This window comes from Vigna unguiculata, chromosome 5 (assembly GCF_037176805.1).
Source record: "Vigna unguiculata cultivar grain cowpea cultivar isolate G323 ecotype 2 chromosome 5, ASM3717680v1, whole genome shotgun sequence".
Classification (NCBI taxonomy): domain Eukaryota; kingdom Viridiplantae; phylum Streptophyta; class Magnoliopsida; order Fabales; family Fabaceae; genus Vigna; species Vigna unguiculata.
Window position 1 is genome coordinate 20000001 of NC_140796.1, and position 17276 is coordinate 20017276.

Genomic DNA, 17276 nt, shown 5'->3' on the forward strand with positions numbered 1-17276 from the left:
ACTTGGTCAGCCGCCGACCTCCCTGGGGTAGACCCTAACGTCGCATCCCACAAGCTCTCAGTATACAAAGAAGCCCGCTATGTATCCCAGAAAAAACGCAAACTTGGTGAAGAACGCAGACAGGCAGCCAAGATAGAGGCCGAGAAGTTGCTGAGCGCAGGATTCATAGATGAAGTGCAGTACACCACATGGCTTTCTAACGTTGTCTTGGTGAAGAAAGCCAATGGTAAATGGCGGATGTGCGTGGACTACACAGACCTAAACAAGGCGTGCCCCCGCGACGCCTACCCCCTACCCAACATCGACCGCCTAGTAGACGGCGCTGCAGGAAATAAAGTACTTAGCTTTTTGGATGCATACTCAGGTTATAACCAAATACCCATGGCCACAGCAGACATGCACAAGACCGCCTTCATCACAGATGATGCCAACTACTTCTACAGAGTCATGCCCTTTGGCCTCAAAAACGCTGGGGCAACCTACCAGCGGCTAATGGACAAAGTCTTCAGCCACCTCACAGGACACTGTGTCGAAGTCTACGTTGAGGACATGGTCGTCAAGTCCCCAAGCCATCATCAACACGCTATAGATTTAGAGGCAGTTTTCTCCGCATTGCGCCAATACAACCTCCGCCTAAACCCCGAAAAGTGCGTATTCGGAGTAGACCGGGGTAAATTCCTCGGTTTCATGTTAACCCAGCGTGGCATAGAAGTTAACCCCGAAAAATGTAAGGCCATCATCGAGATGCGTAGCCACGCCACCATCAAGGAAGTCCAGCGATTAATTGGCCGCCTCACGGCTATATCTCGCTTCCTACCAAAACTAGCAGAACAAACTCAACCCATAATTCAGCCGCCCGGTTCACGTGGACTGAAGATTGTGAACAAATCTTCCTCAAGCTCAAAGCATCCCTAACCTCACCTCCCATCCTTCACAAACCAGACATCAGCCAACCCCTGCTAGTATACATCACGGCCACCGATCACACCGTCAGCGCTGCCCTTGTCCAAGAAGCAGAGGGCACCCAGCATCCCGTTTACTTTGTAAGCAGGACACTCCAAGATCCTGAAACCAGATACCAAATGGTAGAAAAACTAGCCCTGTCTTTGGTCCACGCCGCACGCCTCTTACGCCCGTACTTCCAAAACCACACCATAATCGTCAAGACCGATTACCCAATCCAAAAAATACTGCAAAAGCCGGATTTAGCCGGGCGCATGTCATCATGGGCCGTGGAACTCTCCGAATTTAACATCCGCTATGAACCACACGGCCCCATCAAAGCCCAATGTCTCTTGGACTTCGTCAACGACCTACAGCAAACACCTACTGAGGACCAATGGACGCTTCATGTAGATGGTTCCTCAAACCCAAGGGGTGCCGGTGCCGGCATCGTACTGGAAGGCCCCAACGAAATCCTAATTGAGAAATCCCTTCATTTCGATTTCAAAACGTCGAATAATCAAGCTGAATACGAAGCTATCCTGGCCGGGCTCTCTCTAGCCCGTGAAGTCGGCGTCAAAAAGTTAACATGTAAAACCGACTCCAAACTCACAGTAGGTCATCTGAACGACGAGTTCCAAATCAAAGACCCCATCCTCCAACAATATTACCATCTGGTCCGCGCAACCATCCAATCCGCCTTTGAACAAGTCCGCGTCGAACACATACCCAGAACCGACAATGTCAGAGCCGACATCCTTTCCAAATTAGCCAGTACCAAACTAAAAAACCGTAATCGGTCCTTGCTACAGCAAACACTATCCACACCCTCCGTCACACACACTTGCCAAACGTTAACCCACACACCATCAAACAGTTTCACCCCCACCCAAAACACAAACTGGACCACCCCTTACATTCAGTACCTCAAAACCGGCAACCCCCCTGCCGACGCGGACAAAACTTGGCTGGCCAAGGCCGCCAGGTACACTATGGTAGGCGACGACCTTTATAAACGCGGATACGGCCAACCCCTACTTAAATGTGTCACGCCTGAGCAAGCCCAGTACGTCATTAAGGAACTACACGAAGGTATCTGTGGTTACCATTCAGGCGCGCGCACCATGGCCACAAGAATACTCAGAGCCGGGTACTTCTGGCCCACAATAGAGGCGGACTGCCAAGACTACGTCAAAAAATGCAAACCATGTCAGAAGCACGGCAATCTTATACATCAAAAACAAGAACAGCTACACCACATATTGTCCCCCTGGCCGTTCGCTAAATGGGGAATGGACATCCTAGGCCCCTTCACACCCGGCAAAGGACAGGTTAAGTTCCTAATCGTAGCCGTTGACTACTTCACCAAATGGATTGAAGCCAAGCCATTGACCACCATCACGGCCCAGCAAGTCCAGCAGTTTGTGTGGAAGGACATCATATGCAGATATGGTATACCACATACCATCATAACAGATAACGGCCGATAATTCATTGACAAGGAGTTAGCAAAATTCTACACCGGCTTAGGAATCAAACATATCACAAGTTCTGTAGAACACCCACAGACCAATGGGCAGGCGGAAGCGGCAAACAAAGTTATCCTCGTGGAGCTGCGTAAAAGATTGGATACCGCTAAAGGCCGATGGCCAGAAGAGTTAATTGAAGTACTATGGGCCTACAGATGCACACCTCAATCATCAACAAATGAACCCCCCTTCAGCCTGGTCTACGGTGCAGACGCCATGATACCAGTAGAAATTGGCGAACCATCCCTGCGCCGAGAACTACACGACCCAACTCACAACCACCAAAACATGACCTTACATCTCAACCTCCTTCCCGAACTCAGAGAGAAAGCCCAAATACGCAATCTCGCCGCCAAACAGCGAGCTGCCAGGAAATATAACGCAAACCTGCACCCACGATCGTTTGTCATTGGAGACCTAGTATGGAGAATGGCTAGCAGTGCTAGAAAGAAGGATGGCAAGTTCTCCGCCAATTGGGACGGCCCATACCGCATACGAGAAGACACAGGAGGTGGGGCTTATCGCCTGGAACAACTATCTGGGGAGGAAATCCCCAACACATGGAATGTATCCCATCTCAAGTTCTATTTCAGTTGAACATACACTATAAGCGGACTCAAACTTGTAACCACGGGTGTACTCTTTTTCCTCACTTGGTCTTTTTTCCCTAAGGAGGGTTTTGGCCAGGGAGGTTTTAACGAGGCACCCCCATTTGAATAAATAAAATGAGTGGTTCTCTACTTTATGACTCTATACTAGTTTACTCGTGGTTAATTCGTTTAAGTTCCCCACCCTTACCACAAGTAAGCGGCCTGGGTCGAACACCCTTTACTCGTGGTTAATTCGTTTAAGTTCCCCACCCTTACCACAAGTAAGCGGCCTGGGTCGAACACCCTTTACTCGTGGTTAATTCGTTTAAGTTCCCCACCCTTACCACAAGTAAGCGGCCTGGGTCGAACACCCTTTACTCGTGGTTAATTCATTTAGGTTCCCCACCCTTACCACAAGTAAGCGGCCTGGGTCGAACATCCTTTACTCGTGGTTAATTCGTTTAGGTTCCCCACCCTTACCACAAGTAAGCGGCCTGGGTCGAACACCCTTTACTCGTGGTTAATTCGTTTAGGTTCCCCACCCTTACCACAAGTAAGCGGCCTGGGTCGAACACCCTTTACTCGTGGTTAATTCGTTTAAGTTCCCCACCCTTACCACAAGTAAGCGGCCTGGGTCGAACACCCTTTACTCGTGGTTAATTCGTTTAAGTTCCCCACCCTTACCACAAGTAAGGGGCCTGGGTCGAACACCCTTTACTCGTGGTTAATTCGTTTAAGTTCCCCACCCTTACCACAAGTAAGCGGCCTGGGTCGAACACCCTTTACTCGTGGTTAATTCGTTTAAGTTCCCCACCCTTACCACAAGTAAGCGGCCTGGGTCGAACACCCTTTTACTCGTGGTTAATTCGTTTGAGTTCCCCACCCTTACCACAAGTAAGCGGCCTGGGTCGAACACCCTTTACTCGTGGTTAATTCGTTTAAATTCCCCACCTTTACCACAAGTAAGCGGCCTGGGTCGAACACCCTTCACTTAAATCGAAATCTTTTTAGTTCATCACCTCCCCCACACGTAAGCGGTCAGGATCGAGTACTCTAATTTAGCATACAAACATCAACAATACTCCCATAGGAAGATACGCATACAACATAACATATCACATACATAACATCAATATCCAACAAACACGCTCTTATCACATATGTTATCGTCAACAACCACAAAACATATATATCCACAATGTGCATCACATTAAAAACAAAGTTAAAATATTGTACGAGTTATTACAGACTTAGGATTTAATGCGAAATATAACATCATAAAAACTACATCCTAAGCTGCATTGTTATCATCACCCTCCACGGTCGCGTCCACATCCTTCTCCTCTTCGGCCGCCTCATTCCCAACCTCTTCCCCACCCTCTTCATCTTCCCCTACCAACTTTCCGCCAACCACATCTTTATCCACATCGAACCTCGAATCCAGGGCATCCACGTCATTATAGAAGAAAGCCGCCTGCCGCAACCCCTTCTCGAACCCATTTATATGCTCCTGGATAACGCTGTTCTTCAAGTCATCCAACTCCCCAACAGCTCCGTCATATTTGTCCTTCAAGTCCTCATAGTCTTCCTCCAGCTCCCCTATACGCTTGTTCAGCTTCTCCTCGGAATCTAAGCAACGCACCCTCCATGACGCCAACCTTTTCCTCTCAGCTTCCCATCCTTCCTTCTCCTTCTCCAGCGCTGCCTTCTCCTCCGCAAGCTTGTCCACCTTACCTTGTAACTCTGCCACCTCCTTCACTTCCCTTCGGTAAAGGGACCCCACCCGTCGACCCAAGACTAATGCCTTACTTCCAAATTCAACCATTGTCCTCACGATGTGATCAACCTCCATGTTATCAATAGAGTTCACAACAGTGTCCGGGAGGTTTATCGCGATGTCCTTCCTCACTGATATCTCGGGCAACTCAATCAAGCCGGCCTCCGGCAACTTCTCCCCACTAGCCGATCCAGCCCCACTACCTGACCCAAGAATAGCCGCCCTTATCTTCTTCACGTCCTTACCTTTCCCAGGACGAGGCGGTAGCTCAGCTTTCCTCTTCGTTCCGCCATGTACATGAACTTCCACAACGGATTCCTGCAAATTGGGAACACCAACTTTCCCAGCCTCCTTGGCCTTGGCGGCCATCTCCTTCCTTAGCGATTAAAAGAGCGCCAAGTTCTTCTTCCCAGATTGTGCCATGTTCCCTGCAATAACATATCACAAATCGGATCAAAACAACTTAGCATCATTAACACAGCTTAAGTAATAAACAGATACCTTCAATATCTATTATCGGATGCACCGAATTATAAACCCTAACTAAGCCCTTAGTGGGCAATTTATCCACAAATCTCAACAACATCCCCACCACCTCCTTGTCTCCAGCCGACAACTCCTCTACACCCATGTCTTTGTAACGCGAAGGATTGTTGGTCCAGCTAAAAGGGAACTTGGTACTCCCATCCGCATTAAGAAAATGCGGCTCACCTCCATCCTTCACTACGACCTTGAAGTACCCGTCTTTGAAGTGCTTGAAAGACTGGGAGAACGCATCCAACCTGCTAATGCTAGGACGACTGATTAATGAAAGCCAAGTAGCCGGCCTCCGGGGTCTGGTGTCATAAAAATACAAGAATGCATAAGGGGAAGGCTCCAAGTACAATGACTCGCATAGGATGCGGAAGGCCTGTAAGTAAGCCCAACTGTTAGGATGTAGCTGAGTAGGCGCCACATTCAACGCCCGCAGCACCCCCATAGTAAAGTCGTCGAAGGGTAGTCGTACGTGAAGCTGAGAAAAATGATACATGTACATATAAAAGAACTTCTCGGTAGCACCTTCTTGCCCGTGGCATACACGATCGATGGCGCTCACCCTTTCCAGCGAAACAATATCTCTGCTGACCCCCCTAGACATGACAGGTGTACAGTTTAGCCAAGACTTTAACAGGCGAGACCACCTAAACAGCGATGACTGGTCACGAACGTCAGCAGCCACCCATGCATAACCACCCTTGGGCGGCCAGTTACTCTCCTCCAGTTCCTCAGGAGGATCCTCTCGAACCTCCCTCACCACCTCCATCGGCATTCCGCTTGTGCCAACTCCAGCACTCATACCTTCTCCGCCAAGTCGGTCATCCCTAATCCTATCTGACTCAGTACTTCGACTACTACTAGACGCAGATAACGATGTGCTATCGCTACTAGACATACCTGTTATCGTTTTAACGGAAAGATGGCGGCTGAATTTGGGAACTAGTCAGACAGTATGATGCGCAAAAGATCCCTGAATTCGAAACTCTCGCAAATGAACCAAGTAAACCCCCCATTGCTTTCAAACCCATATTTATAGTCCACGATCCCAAACGACTAAAATTCTTCCCGCCAAAATAAAACCCATACCAATCGACACCATCATTATGAAGGATAAAAACGACGGCGCCAAAAGTTAACGATGTGACCACCTGACACCATTGCACCTACCTTCTGACACCTGTAAGTCCTAAGCCTTAACACTGTTCACCACACTTAAAGGCTGGGGGACTGGTGTATCACACCTAGCCGGTTTTGCTAGTTCACCAACACATGTAATCCTTGACCGACAACCCATATCGGACAAGGCTGGGGGGCTGGTGTACCGTACCTAGCCGAACTCAATCAAGTAAATAATATACATACCAAAACCGCCTAGCATCTAGTACCCGGATACCACCAGCACAAAGCCATCTAGCCAGGTAGCCGGTCGAAACCGACTACTTGTCTAGAAGGTCAACTAACATCAATACCCCGCCTTCAATAGGCCTCCAGGGCCTGTTTTGGGGCCTAGGCCCACTCATGGCCCAAGTTGGGGCCCAAGTCAAAACCCAGCCCATGCAATGGTCAAACGTCATTAATATTCTATAAATACACGTGGACCCCATCATTTAAAGGTACACATTCATTAATTGCTGATTTGACTCTTTGAGAGCTTTGACTTACTTGAGCTTCGGAGATTCTTCTGCAGGTAATCCCTCCTAGGTTCAAGCCGACATGTATCGAATGGGAAGAGGCCTACTGAAGAGATAACGGACTACAGGGTAAGGTGATACTCGTGCCTAACTTATCTTATTTGTTCTTCTGCAGGAACAGATAGTATGTTGGTCTTCTTCATATGTCCTTGACTGCATTAATAGATGATGAAAAAGTAACATCTTTGGGATGGTCTGATCAACTTCCCTCTACTTAAGCAACTTCTGCCACAACACCGTTTTCTCTTAGCCAGGTTTGGAACCAAAATTTTGTTTCCCTTTTTTGATGGACTATTTATAGATTAATATTAGGTTATTTTTAAGCATCGCTAGTTGTTGCTTCTTGTGGTTACCAGATGCAACCACAAATACCTAATATTGGGATACATGTTATTATTAATTTAAAGCTCACTGGTTTTGGTTTACAAATGCTTTTCAAAGGTATGGTGATATCGCTATATTCTTCTTGTTTGAATTTATGCACGACTTGGATACTATTTTTTATTACAATTTGGTACCCCTGCAGTGGATAGAGGTATCAAAGAGATGATGACTAGTATGTGTAGCGTAGTGTTTCTATAACAATACAAACTGCAAAGGAGCTTGTTTTAAAAGTTTACATATTTGTGATGCCTAGCTTCTAACTGGATTTTTTGTAATTCAGAATTTAATTCCATTTGGATATATATATATATATATATATATATATATATATATATATATATATATATATATATATATATATATATATATATATATATATATATATATATATATATATATATATATATATATATATATATATATATAAATAGAAGATGTTATGATTTAAAACGCCACCTTTTTTAATTCTGTTAATATCTTTTTAACTATTGATTAAATTTCTATACAAAACAAATTTTGTAGATTTTTTGCTTGAATTTACTTTGTGTGAATCATTTGCAGGATAATACCATGGAATCTGATCAGACACACTTATTTAATGCAGCACACTTAATGGTCTTGGCTCATGTAACTTGCAAGGTAATGCCCTTAAATATGATATCTATTATGTTGCTTAAAAGTTAGCTAATTCTTTTAGGGTTATATGCGTTTAGACTACTTCTATTTTATTTTCTTCAGCCTAATGCATCTCGATTGGTAGGAGGCATTACGGGCATCAATCTCCAGTCAACTAAGGACTTCACTCCAGAACCTAAATATTGTGGAGGACTTCACTTCAGATAGTATATAAAACTATGTTGGTAAACAACTTTAACAATTTAACTTTGATTTGGGCATGTAGACTAACAGTAGAGTTTCAATCTTGCAATTCCAACAATTACTAAACTGGGGTCAAATTTATTCTTCATCAATTTTTTTGTTTCTGGTAGCACAAACCTAGTTAAAGTTTTTCTTTCTAGATTCATAGTTAAAATTGATACAGTACTTCTTGCTATGAAATACTTTTACTCTGTTTTTTTAATATGACTACCTCTAGTCAAATATACTCAAATTGTGTGCATTTTTATCAAGGGTTTCATGTGCTTGACTCAAATTAATACAGTTGTTTTTAATATTGAACATTATTGTTTACGGGTTTATTATGCGACTAAACATCATGGCCCTACAAGTTTAGGGAACATAGCTTGACTCCCATTTAAATCACCTCTACTACAAGTATAGAAGAATCTTTACGTGTGTATTTATTCTTTTATGGCCAGTTGGTGATGACTTTATATATGAATTTAAATTCTTTTTTTGATTTGCTTCTGTGTTTTTATTGTTAAACAGGTTGGTTCACATGAAGCAATTATATGTGTACTAGCTGCTTAGATTGCTAATCTTGGCGAGAGTGTGACTAGTGCTACACTTAAAGAGAAGGAAGCTTTAAATGGGTTGGTTCACGAAAGCAATCAACCAAAGGTACTTGGTGAAAACAACTTAGTATGTAGTTATAACTGTTATTAGTATGTTGTTATCTAGTATTTATATTCTCTTTGTGTATAGGTCATTAAGTTTGATCATGAGCATGATTTCACACAAGAATTTCCTCTTCTGCTTGGTGGGGGCGATCAACTGAACATTGTGACACAGCAAGCCTTTTTCTGTGTTGGTCCTGAAGGTGGTGAATATGAGCTCACATGTTTTATTCTTTAGATGCTCACAACTCAAATTCTTCACAGTATATTTCTCAGGAAAGTAGCTATAGTAACAATAGCAATTATAGTGGTGATGACATTGTCTTTATTGCCAATCCGGGTAGCTCAAACTATTATTTTTAGTTACCCTAATCATATGTTGACAAATAATGTATGTGTATATTCCTTGGATGAGAAACATTTTGCCCCTTTTGCTCCATTGCTTGTTAACATTGCAACCAAGGATAGTGAGAAATTGTATCCAAGTACGAGTGTAAACACATTGATAACAATCTTTTTGTGTTTCCATATCAGGTGAAATGATGTATGAAGAACAATACATAGTGCAAGAAGAATGAGAAACATGACAACAATAGGAAAGATGCAGAAGAGACAAATGCAGGATCAGGGATAAAGCTCTAATAGTAACATGTCAGAGGATGATAACAAGAAAAGTATTTGAGGATTGTATTAGATATCCAATGAAGTTCATTAAGTACTATATATCAACTTGTATAACATATAAATACTACACAAGTCAAATATTATTTTTATGGGATTGTTTGTGGAACAGATGTTGCTAAAAAATTAATTTAAGCTAGTTCTATAGCCATGGTAAATACTAGGGATAATTTCTAAATAAAAATAAATAAATCACGGTAACTTCTTTAATGAGGGTTAAAATCCCAAAAGTGCAAAAAATATCTTCTGATAAAAATTGTTTTTTTGTTGTGATAAAGGTTTAAAATAAATTTTATTTACTTACTTTAAAAGAACTAAAACATTATTTTTACGCAATAAAATAAAAAAATGGTCATTTTATAAAAATTGAAAAATATATAAAAAAATTGATAGACATATATCTAAAATATATATTTTTAACGAAGCAAAGTTGTAAAAAAACTTGTGTTAAAATAAATCGAAACATATATATAAATCTAACTACTATTATTGTCCGTCTTTCATCTTTTTCACATGTTTAAAAGTTGTAAAGATATTATATTCATTTCCATCCACAAAAGAGTTCACCTTATCACCAGGACGTAGCTGTATAAATGGGTTCTCACATGTTGGCTTATTCACACAACCGAACTCAACAAAGAAGAGAAAAAGCTTAATCTGTTTCATAGCCAGCCAAAGAAATGAGGAGTGCAACGCTCTTTGCTCTCTTCCTTTTCTCTGCCCTAAGCTTCTACCCTCCTTCAACCACCGCTCAACCTGTCTTGGACGCCAATGGTAACAGCGTTAGAAATGGTGGCACATACTATATATTGCCACGCTTTTGGGGAGGCGGCGGCGGTGGAATTAAACGAGCCATAACTGGAGACGAAACTTCCCCTCTCTCTGTTGTTCAATCTCCCTTTACGGCCGATCCAGGGCAAGCATGGCGTCTTCAATCCTTATTCGCTTCCGCTTTTATTCCTGAAGGCAGAATCTACATTAGCTACGACTATGTTCAACAACCCGGTGTTCCCTCTAACTACTGGACCGCCGTTGAGGGTGAGGCTGAAAAAACCGTCGTTAAAGTGGGGTACCCAAATTCCCTCCCAGGCTTCTTCACTATTCACAGAACTTCCTCAGTCAATAGCTATAAATTTCAGTTCTGTTCAAATGACGACGCCACCTCCTGCAGTAATGTTGGGATCGTTAGGGATGATGCAGGGAACAGGCTTTTGGCCACCAATCAAGAAACCCCATTCGAGTTTGTTCTTGCGCCAGGTTCGTCTGTTGCATCTAAATGAAGCACTATCCATGAAAAATCGTACACTTTCTCCATGTGAGAGACGTGTCTACGATATGCTTTGGATGTAATTAACTACCCAACACTAAATAAATAATCCAAAGCTTATGTATTCTGGTTTACGTCTTTCATTACCTCATCACAAAACAACTTTTTTTTCTCACGTATAACTAATATAATAATACTAAACTTATTAAATTATCTTATTTTCTCAGATGTATATTATAACATTATTAGCCAAAAGCACATATATATATATATATATATATATATTACATGTATATTTACTTTTCTTGTTAGGGTAATAAAGAAATTATTTTTTATCATAGTTATTAAAAATCGATAAAATATTTATATTATAGACAATTAATTATATTTAAAAAATTAATTATAAATTTAAAGTGTAATATAATAAAATAATTTATTTTAATAGTGATAAAATTGGTAATGAAATATGGGCAACAAAAACAATTATAAGGTGGATAGAAAAATCAATTATCTTTATGTAGAAATTACAATAAGATTATCACCTACTTTTATATAAATAGTGTGTTATTTTTTATGAGAAATAAAATATATTATAATTATTATTATAATAATAAAATAAAAATAATTTTGGTAGTTTACTTTTCTTATTTACGGTAATAAAGAAATTATTTTTGTAACATCCCAATTTTAACAGCTTAAAACTAATAAAAATAGGGAGTTTCATCATAGTTCCAAAACATATAGTCTGGTGTACACAATACATATTAATACAGTCTTACAAAAGATGTGACTATAAAAATATATCACTTATACACTCAAACTAAACTAATAAACATTATATTTAAATTGACCATTGCTAAAGCTCCCACTGAAAACCTCCTCCTCAACACTAAAACAATGGCTATTCATCCTCCAGAAGCACTTTTGACACTGCAATCACATCTGCTCCCACCGAATAGGTGATCATCGCAAAAGGAAAACATACAACACGAGACAAACACACAAAAAGCAAAGGTAAGCTAATCTGATAAGAAAAAAATCATGCAATTCAATTATAAACAAATCATGCAATCTTTATCACTTTTACCAGAATCAAATAGGCCACCACAAACACAGTACAAATATATTACTCTAGACTCGATATCCGGATTATGTAAGCGACATCGGATCTCTTGGTGGCTTGCTCTTGTGAAGGTTCCCAAACTCTGTAGAGTTTGGACACAAGGGGTTATCACCCAACCACTCTCAGGGTAAGTCCCTTTCGCGTCTAAGACTTGATCAAGTCCAAAGACTAGAACCTCCTGCTACTCCTCACGACATAATCCATTCTGTTCTATCTGAGCGTGAATGATTATTGGAGTTTCAGGATACCAATCAATATGGAGTCCTTATGTCCTTACATACACTAAAACATTCCCCTTAGAATTTCCCTTGAAATCCTAGTTTAACCACTTCTTCTCATATTCCAACTTCATGCAATTTCACCTCACATATTATCAGTCATAACAATTCATGCATATCATAACTAAGTTCACATTTTTAACATTTAAACATAGCTTCATCCATTAGAAATAGATAAATAACACTCAGCTGCAGAGGTTCTCGCCCAAGCTAGAAGGTCTCGCCTAGGCGAAAAGGGTTCTCTCGCTTAGGCGACTCATTTTATCCTAAGCGAAGCTCGAAACAGAGAACAACCCAAACTCTGGGCGAATTCTCACTCAGGCTAAGCTGTCTCGCTTAGACGAGAGTGACTCTCGCTCAAGCGAGACTAGCTCGCCTTGGCGAGATCTCGCGCAGAGAAAGGGATGAGTTTCTGGTGTTTTCGCTTAGGCGAGAGCTGCTCGCTTAGGCGAAAATACCAGATTCCTAATTTGTTCTCACATGCAACAGTCCAGAAATCTAGCACAATCGAATCATACACTCAATTACACAGTTTAAGCACTCATACAACACTTAATCATGCAATTCAAAGTCATCAGAATGATTTCTATACGAAATTCAAGCAAAATAGTTAGCTTCCCTTACCTGTTATCCTGTTTAGACAACTTTATAAACGTCAACGCCTTAAAACGTCAACACCTCTAACTCCACAGGATACTCTATCTACACATAGAAACATCACAAGAACGATCAGGACATACCGTTATGATCATTGATCAATAGAGACTCATATTGATGATTAAAACGTCACATGCAAGCAAAAGAAGGCTCGCATGCAACAGAAATCAGAAAACACTACAAAAAATCTTGTTAATTACGGCAATTATTTGTGATATAAAATGACGCTTATGACCTTCATATTTTGCAACTGCGACGGGTTCAAGTACCGCCATATATCCTGCCGCCACAAGGTATAATGTGGCGATTTCACGCGAAGCACCACAACACCCGCCATTTTATGCACTACGCAAATAATGGCATTTCAGACCGCCATATTCAATACGCAAATAATGACAAGTGAAACTACCGTAATTTGTTTATTTTAAAAGAATTTGATGCGCAGATAATGGTAGGTAAAACTGCCATAATTTGTTTATTTAAAAAGAATTAATGCCAAAAATGACACATAAAAACGTCATTGTTTGCACTGTACATAAATGAAATACAATGTTTCAAATTGTATAATTTGAATGTAAAATTATATTTTCAATTCATTATTTATTTAACCCTTTTTTTCGTAAAATCAAAAAAAGTTAAAAAAAAAATATCAGATAGACAATTTTTTCAATCACATATTTTCATTCATAATTCATATAAAACAAAAGTTATTTATCCAACATCATCCAAAGGTTTGCATGTTAAAAACCAAAAAATTAAAAATTCTTTCATCACTATAATACACATTGATGTTGCTCACACACTAAAAAAAATCCTAAATTTCAATAGCTACGTTCTTAGCTAGTCTTGTTTCCCTCACTTGATCTTTTTACACCAATCAGTGATGGAACACCACCTTCCAACATCCGGTACCTGAAATTAAAAATAAAACTTGTAAGTTATTTAATTTCAATATTTATTGTAATAAACTAATTTAATTTATTAAGTAAAGTACTAAATTTTATAAATGTTCAGTAGAGTATTAAATGCTGAAAAAATGTATAAATGTGGTCTTGAGAAAAAAAAAAGTCTTCGTTAAAGCAATGTGATCTTGGTAACTGTAAGACCCGTGAAATTTAATTAATTAAATAAATAATTAATTAATAAATGCGGGTGGACAAATCATTTATGACATTAAATTATGGTTAGTATGACGCGGAAAAGTACTAGCTCAAATGGTTGAGAGTACTTTGATTGTGTGTGAGGATTTGGGTTCGAGTCCTATGTATGCTAACTTTTGTGTTATTGTTTTTATAATTTAAATCTATGTAATCATGTTCTGGACTAGTATGATGTCTGAATTGGATTTGTTAAGCATGAAATATGATTAGTTGAATTGGTTGTGCTCTTGAATTGTGATTGAGTGATCATGGATTCAAACCTTGGAGAACCCAAACTAAAACTTTTATTTTTGGTATTTTGGCTTTGAATTCAATATCAAAGGTTGGGGGAAAAACCCTAGATGATTAAGGGGCCGTGGGTAGCTGAAAAACAGATCATAAAGGCCAAATAAATGGTAATTAACATTATCATTATGTAAATTTCGTTTTGCTGAAATAGCAACCTGAATTAGAGCACGAAAATACCAAGAAGGGGGAGACGTGGTGATCATTGGAGTATCTCAAGCAAACCAATTATAAGAAAAAGGATCCAGGTTAGGGGAGCTGGACTTCGCTGTTTTATTTTAAATAATAATAACATGTGATGTATGATAACTTGGATGCCTATATGCTATTGTATTCACGAAATTCTGCGTTTCTGAAAAATTTCCAAAAACTGCCTAGCAGGTGATGAACCACCACCAGGCGACTCATTTATTTTAAGTTGGTTTTGGGGTTCTGGGAAGGGAACCGCCTAGCGGCACACTCCCAGCCGCCACGCGACGCTTGGGTTACATCAGTTTCTAGGTTTCTGGATGAAGGGCCTGGCGGGGCTAACCTAGCCGCCAGGCGACGCGAGCGGCAGGTCCTGATTTTTATGTTTTTTTAGGGTTTTGGATGATTTCCAATCGGGGAAAAATCTATATTGAGTTATGATCAGATGTTGAAAATACTATTGATTGTCGTGTAATTTGGAAATTTGGTACTGTAAAGTGCATTTGTGTGGAAATTCTGAAAGGAAAATTTGTGGAGTAGGTACAGTCATATAAGGGACTTTTTGTATGTGAAATTGTGTGAACTGGGCGAGATTTGGAGTCCGGTTGGTGCAGTGCAGAAATCTGGAAATTCCCGGAACTGATGCATTGCCTGGCGGCGCGGAGCGCCGCCAGGCAATAGTGCAGAGGCGGCATTTTGCTTGGTTGAGAGGGAATTGAGGGTCTGAGGATGTTTTGTGTGAGAATGAGTTCATTAGGATAGAGCTTGGAGTCATGGGATTGAGAGTCTATGAAATGAAACTGCCTAAATGGTGGATAGGTTATGCGAAGATGAGTACATGAGAATAATAAGGAATAAAAGTAATTGAGATTCTGGTATGAGTGATAAAATAGTGTAAGTGTAATACGTGATCTTGAGGGGTCTATTTGGAATGCAGTAAGGAACATCTAAGATTAGTGGAAATAAGTATATAAAAGATATCAGGATAAACTTGTATAGTTAAGTAAGCTATAAAGGGGAAGAAAATGGGGACAAGTCTCGTATGAGCATAGGTACTGTTTAGGGAAAAGATGGATTATACTGAATAGTAGTAGGAATACTAATACAGGATTGGAGTTGTGAGTAGGGGAAACTTAAGTGAGTCTAGAAAGTGAAAATGGTTTCAAGTAAGGTATTCCAAGGAATGCAGGTACATTGTGACTAGCCAAGTCTATTAGAATTGTTGCGTTACATTTAGTGAGAAGTGCAGTGGGTGCTAAAATCTGTGAACCTTGAAAATTCGTGATAGGGAACCCAAATGGGGTGTTGCTGTACTGATACAGCGCCTGGCAACAGGACAAATTCGCCAGGTGAGGGATGGGTATACAGGGGCAGCTGGTTCGTGTGCGCCTGGCAGCATGAGTGGTACCGCCAGGCGATGGCCTCCCAACAGAGGAACTACTGAACCGCGTGCGCCTGGCAACAAGTGGCGTTCCGCTAGGTGGAACCCTAGCGGAACCTAAATGGAGGATGATCTTGAGGCGTTGTGCACCTGGCGGTACGCGGCACCCGCCAGGCGGTCTGGGAGCTGGCAGCGCCTGGCGACACGTGTCCCCCGCTAGGCGATTTGTACTACTACAGCTTGGAATTTTTATTTCGTATGTGTGGTCTACAAGGCTTCTAGTGGTGCTTTAAAGGTGGGATTGCTGGTGTTCCTTGAGTTGTGGCTCGGGATGTCGAATGAACATGAGAAACCCTTGAGTTATGGCTCGAGTTGGCGAGTGTTGCCGGTATGAGTGTGCTGGTTGTGACCAGTACGAATGGGTCTAGATAGATTGCCCTCCTTAGTTGTTGGCTGACGAGTTTGGTAGTCTTAGGACGATACGAACCATGTTCGTATATGGGAACTCTACCAGGCGTTACTGTGTATGATCCGTAGCATTGTTTCCCGCACGTGCTCTATCGATTGTGGCCGATAGGTATGACAGCAAGACACCTTGAAGTAATCACTATGAGAGGTAGAACACGAAAGTATGGTGTGATTATAATATATGGTATTTTAAGGATGTTTGGACATGAGTGAATATAAATGTGTTTATATGATGTATTGGTTTTATATGTATTATTTGTTAAGCTCACCCTATCTGCTTGTGATTGGCGATGATCGTGTATGCGATACACGGGAGCAGATGTTGTTGATGCAGGTGACTCAGGTGAAGCTTAGTCGCGGAGAGGGGATAGATTCGGGGAAATCTTATGTTTTATTTTTCTTTAGTTTTCAGATCAATTGTAAACCCTGATGGGTGCTATTATAACATTGATTTTGGTTTTGGTGACTGATGGTTATGAACATTGTTTACTTATTTAATAAATTTTAAATTTTCTCACATTTTGGAAAAATGAGGTATTATTAACTGCTGCGTATTTTAAACTATTGCTTTTATTTATTTATAAATTAGTAATATCCTGACGGGATGTTAGAGTAACTAATGGTACTAACGGCCAACAGGAAGCAAAGACAAGTTTTAATGGCATAACTTCAGGGACATGCCAGAATCCACCACACAAAATTTGTTGGACTTGAATACTTCCACGGTTTTATATATATATATATATATATATATATATATATATATATATATATGTATATATATATATATATATATATACATATATATATATATATATAT

General features: G+C 40.6%; 1 protein-coding gene and 1 pseudogene across 1 annotated transcript; both read left to right on the forward strand.

Moving 5' to 3' along the window:
* The first annotated feature begins 8020 nt into the window (after positions 1-8020).
* Positions 8021-9649, forward strand: LOC146886198 (uncharacterized; annotated as a pseudogene).
* Positions 9650-10260: 611 nt separating this feature from the next.
* LOC114184171 (trypsin inhibitor DE-3-like) lies at positions 10261-11049 on the forward strand. The gene has a single exon (XM_028071437.2). The coding sequence runs from the start codon at positions 10329-10331 to the stop codon at positions 10926-10928; it is 600 nt and encodes a 199-aa protein (XP_027927238.1). The 5' UTR covers positions 10261-10328; the 3' UTR covers positions 10929-11049.
* Positions 11050-17276: the final 6227 nt, after the last annotated feature.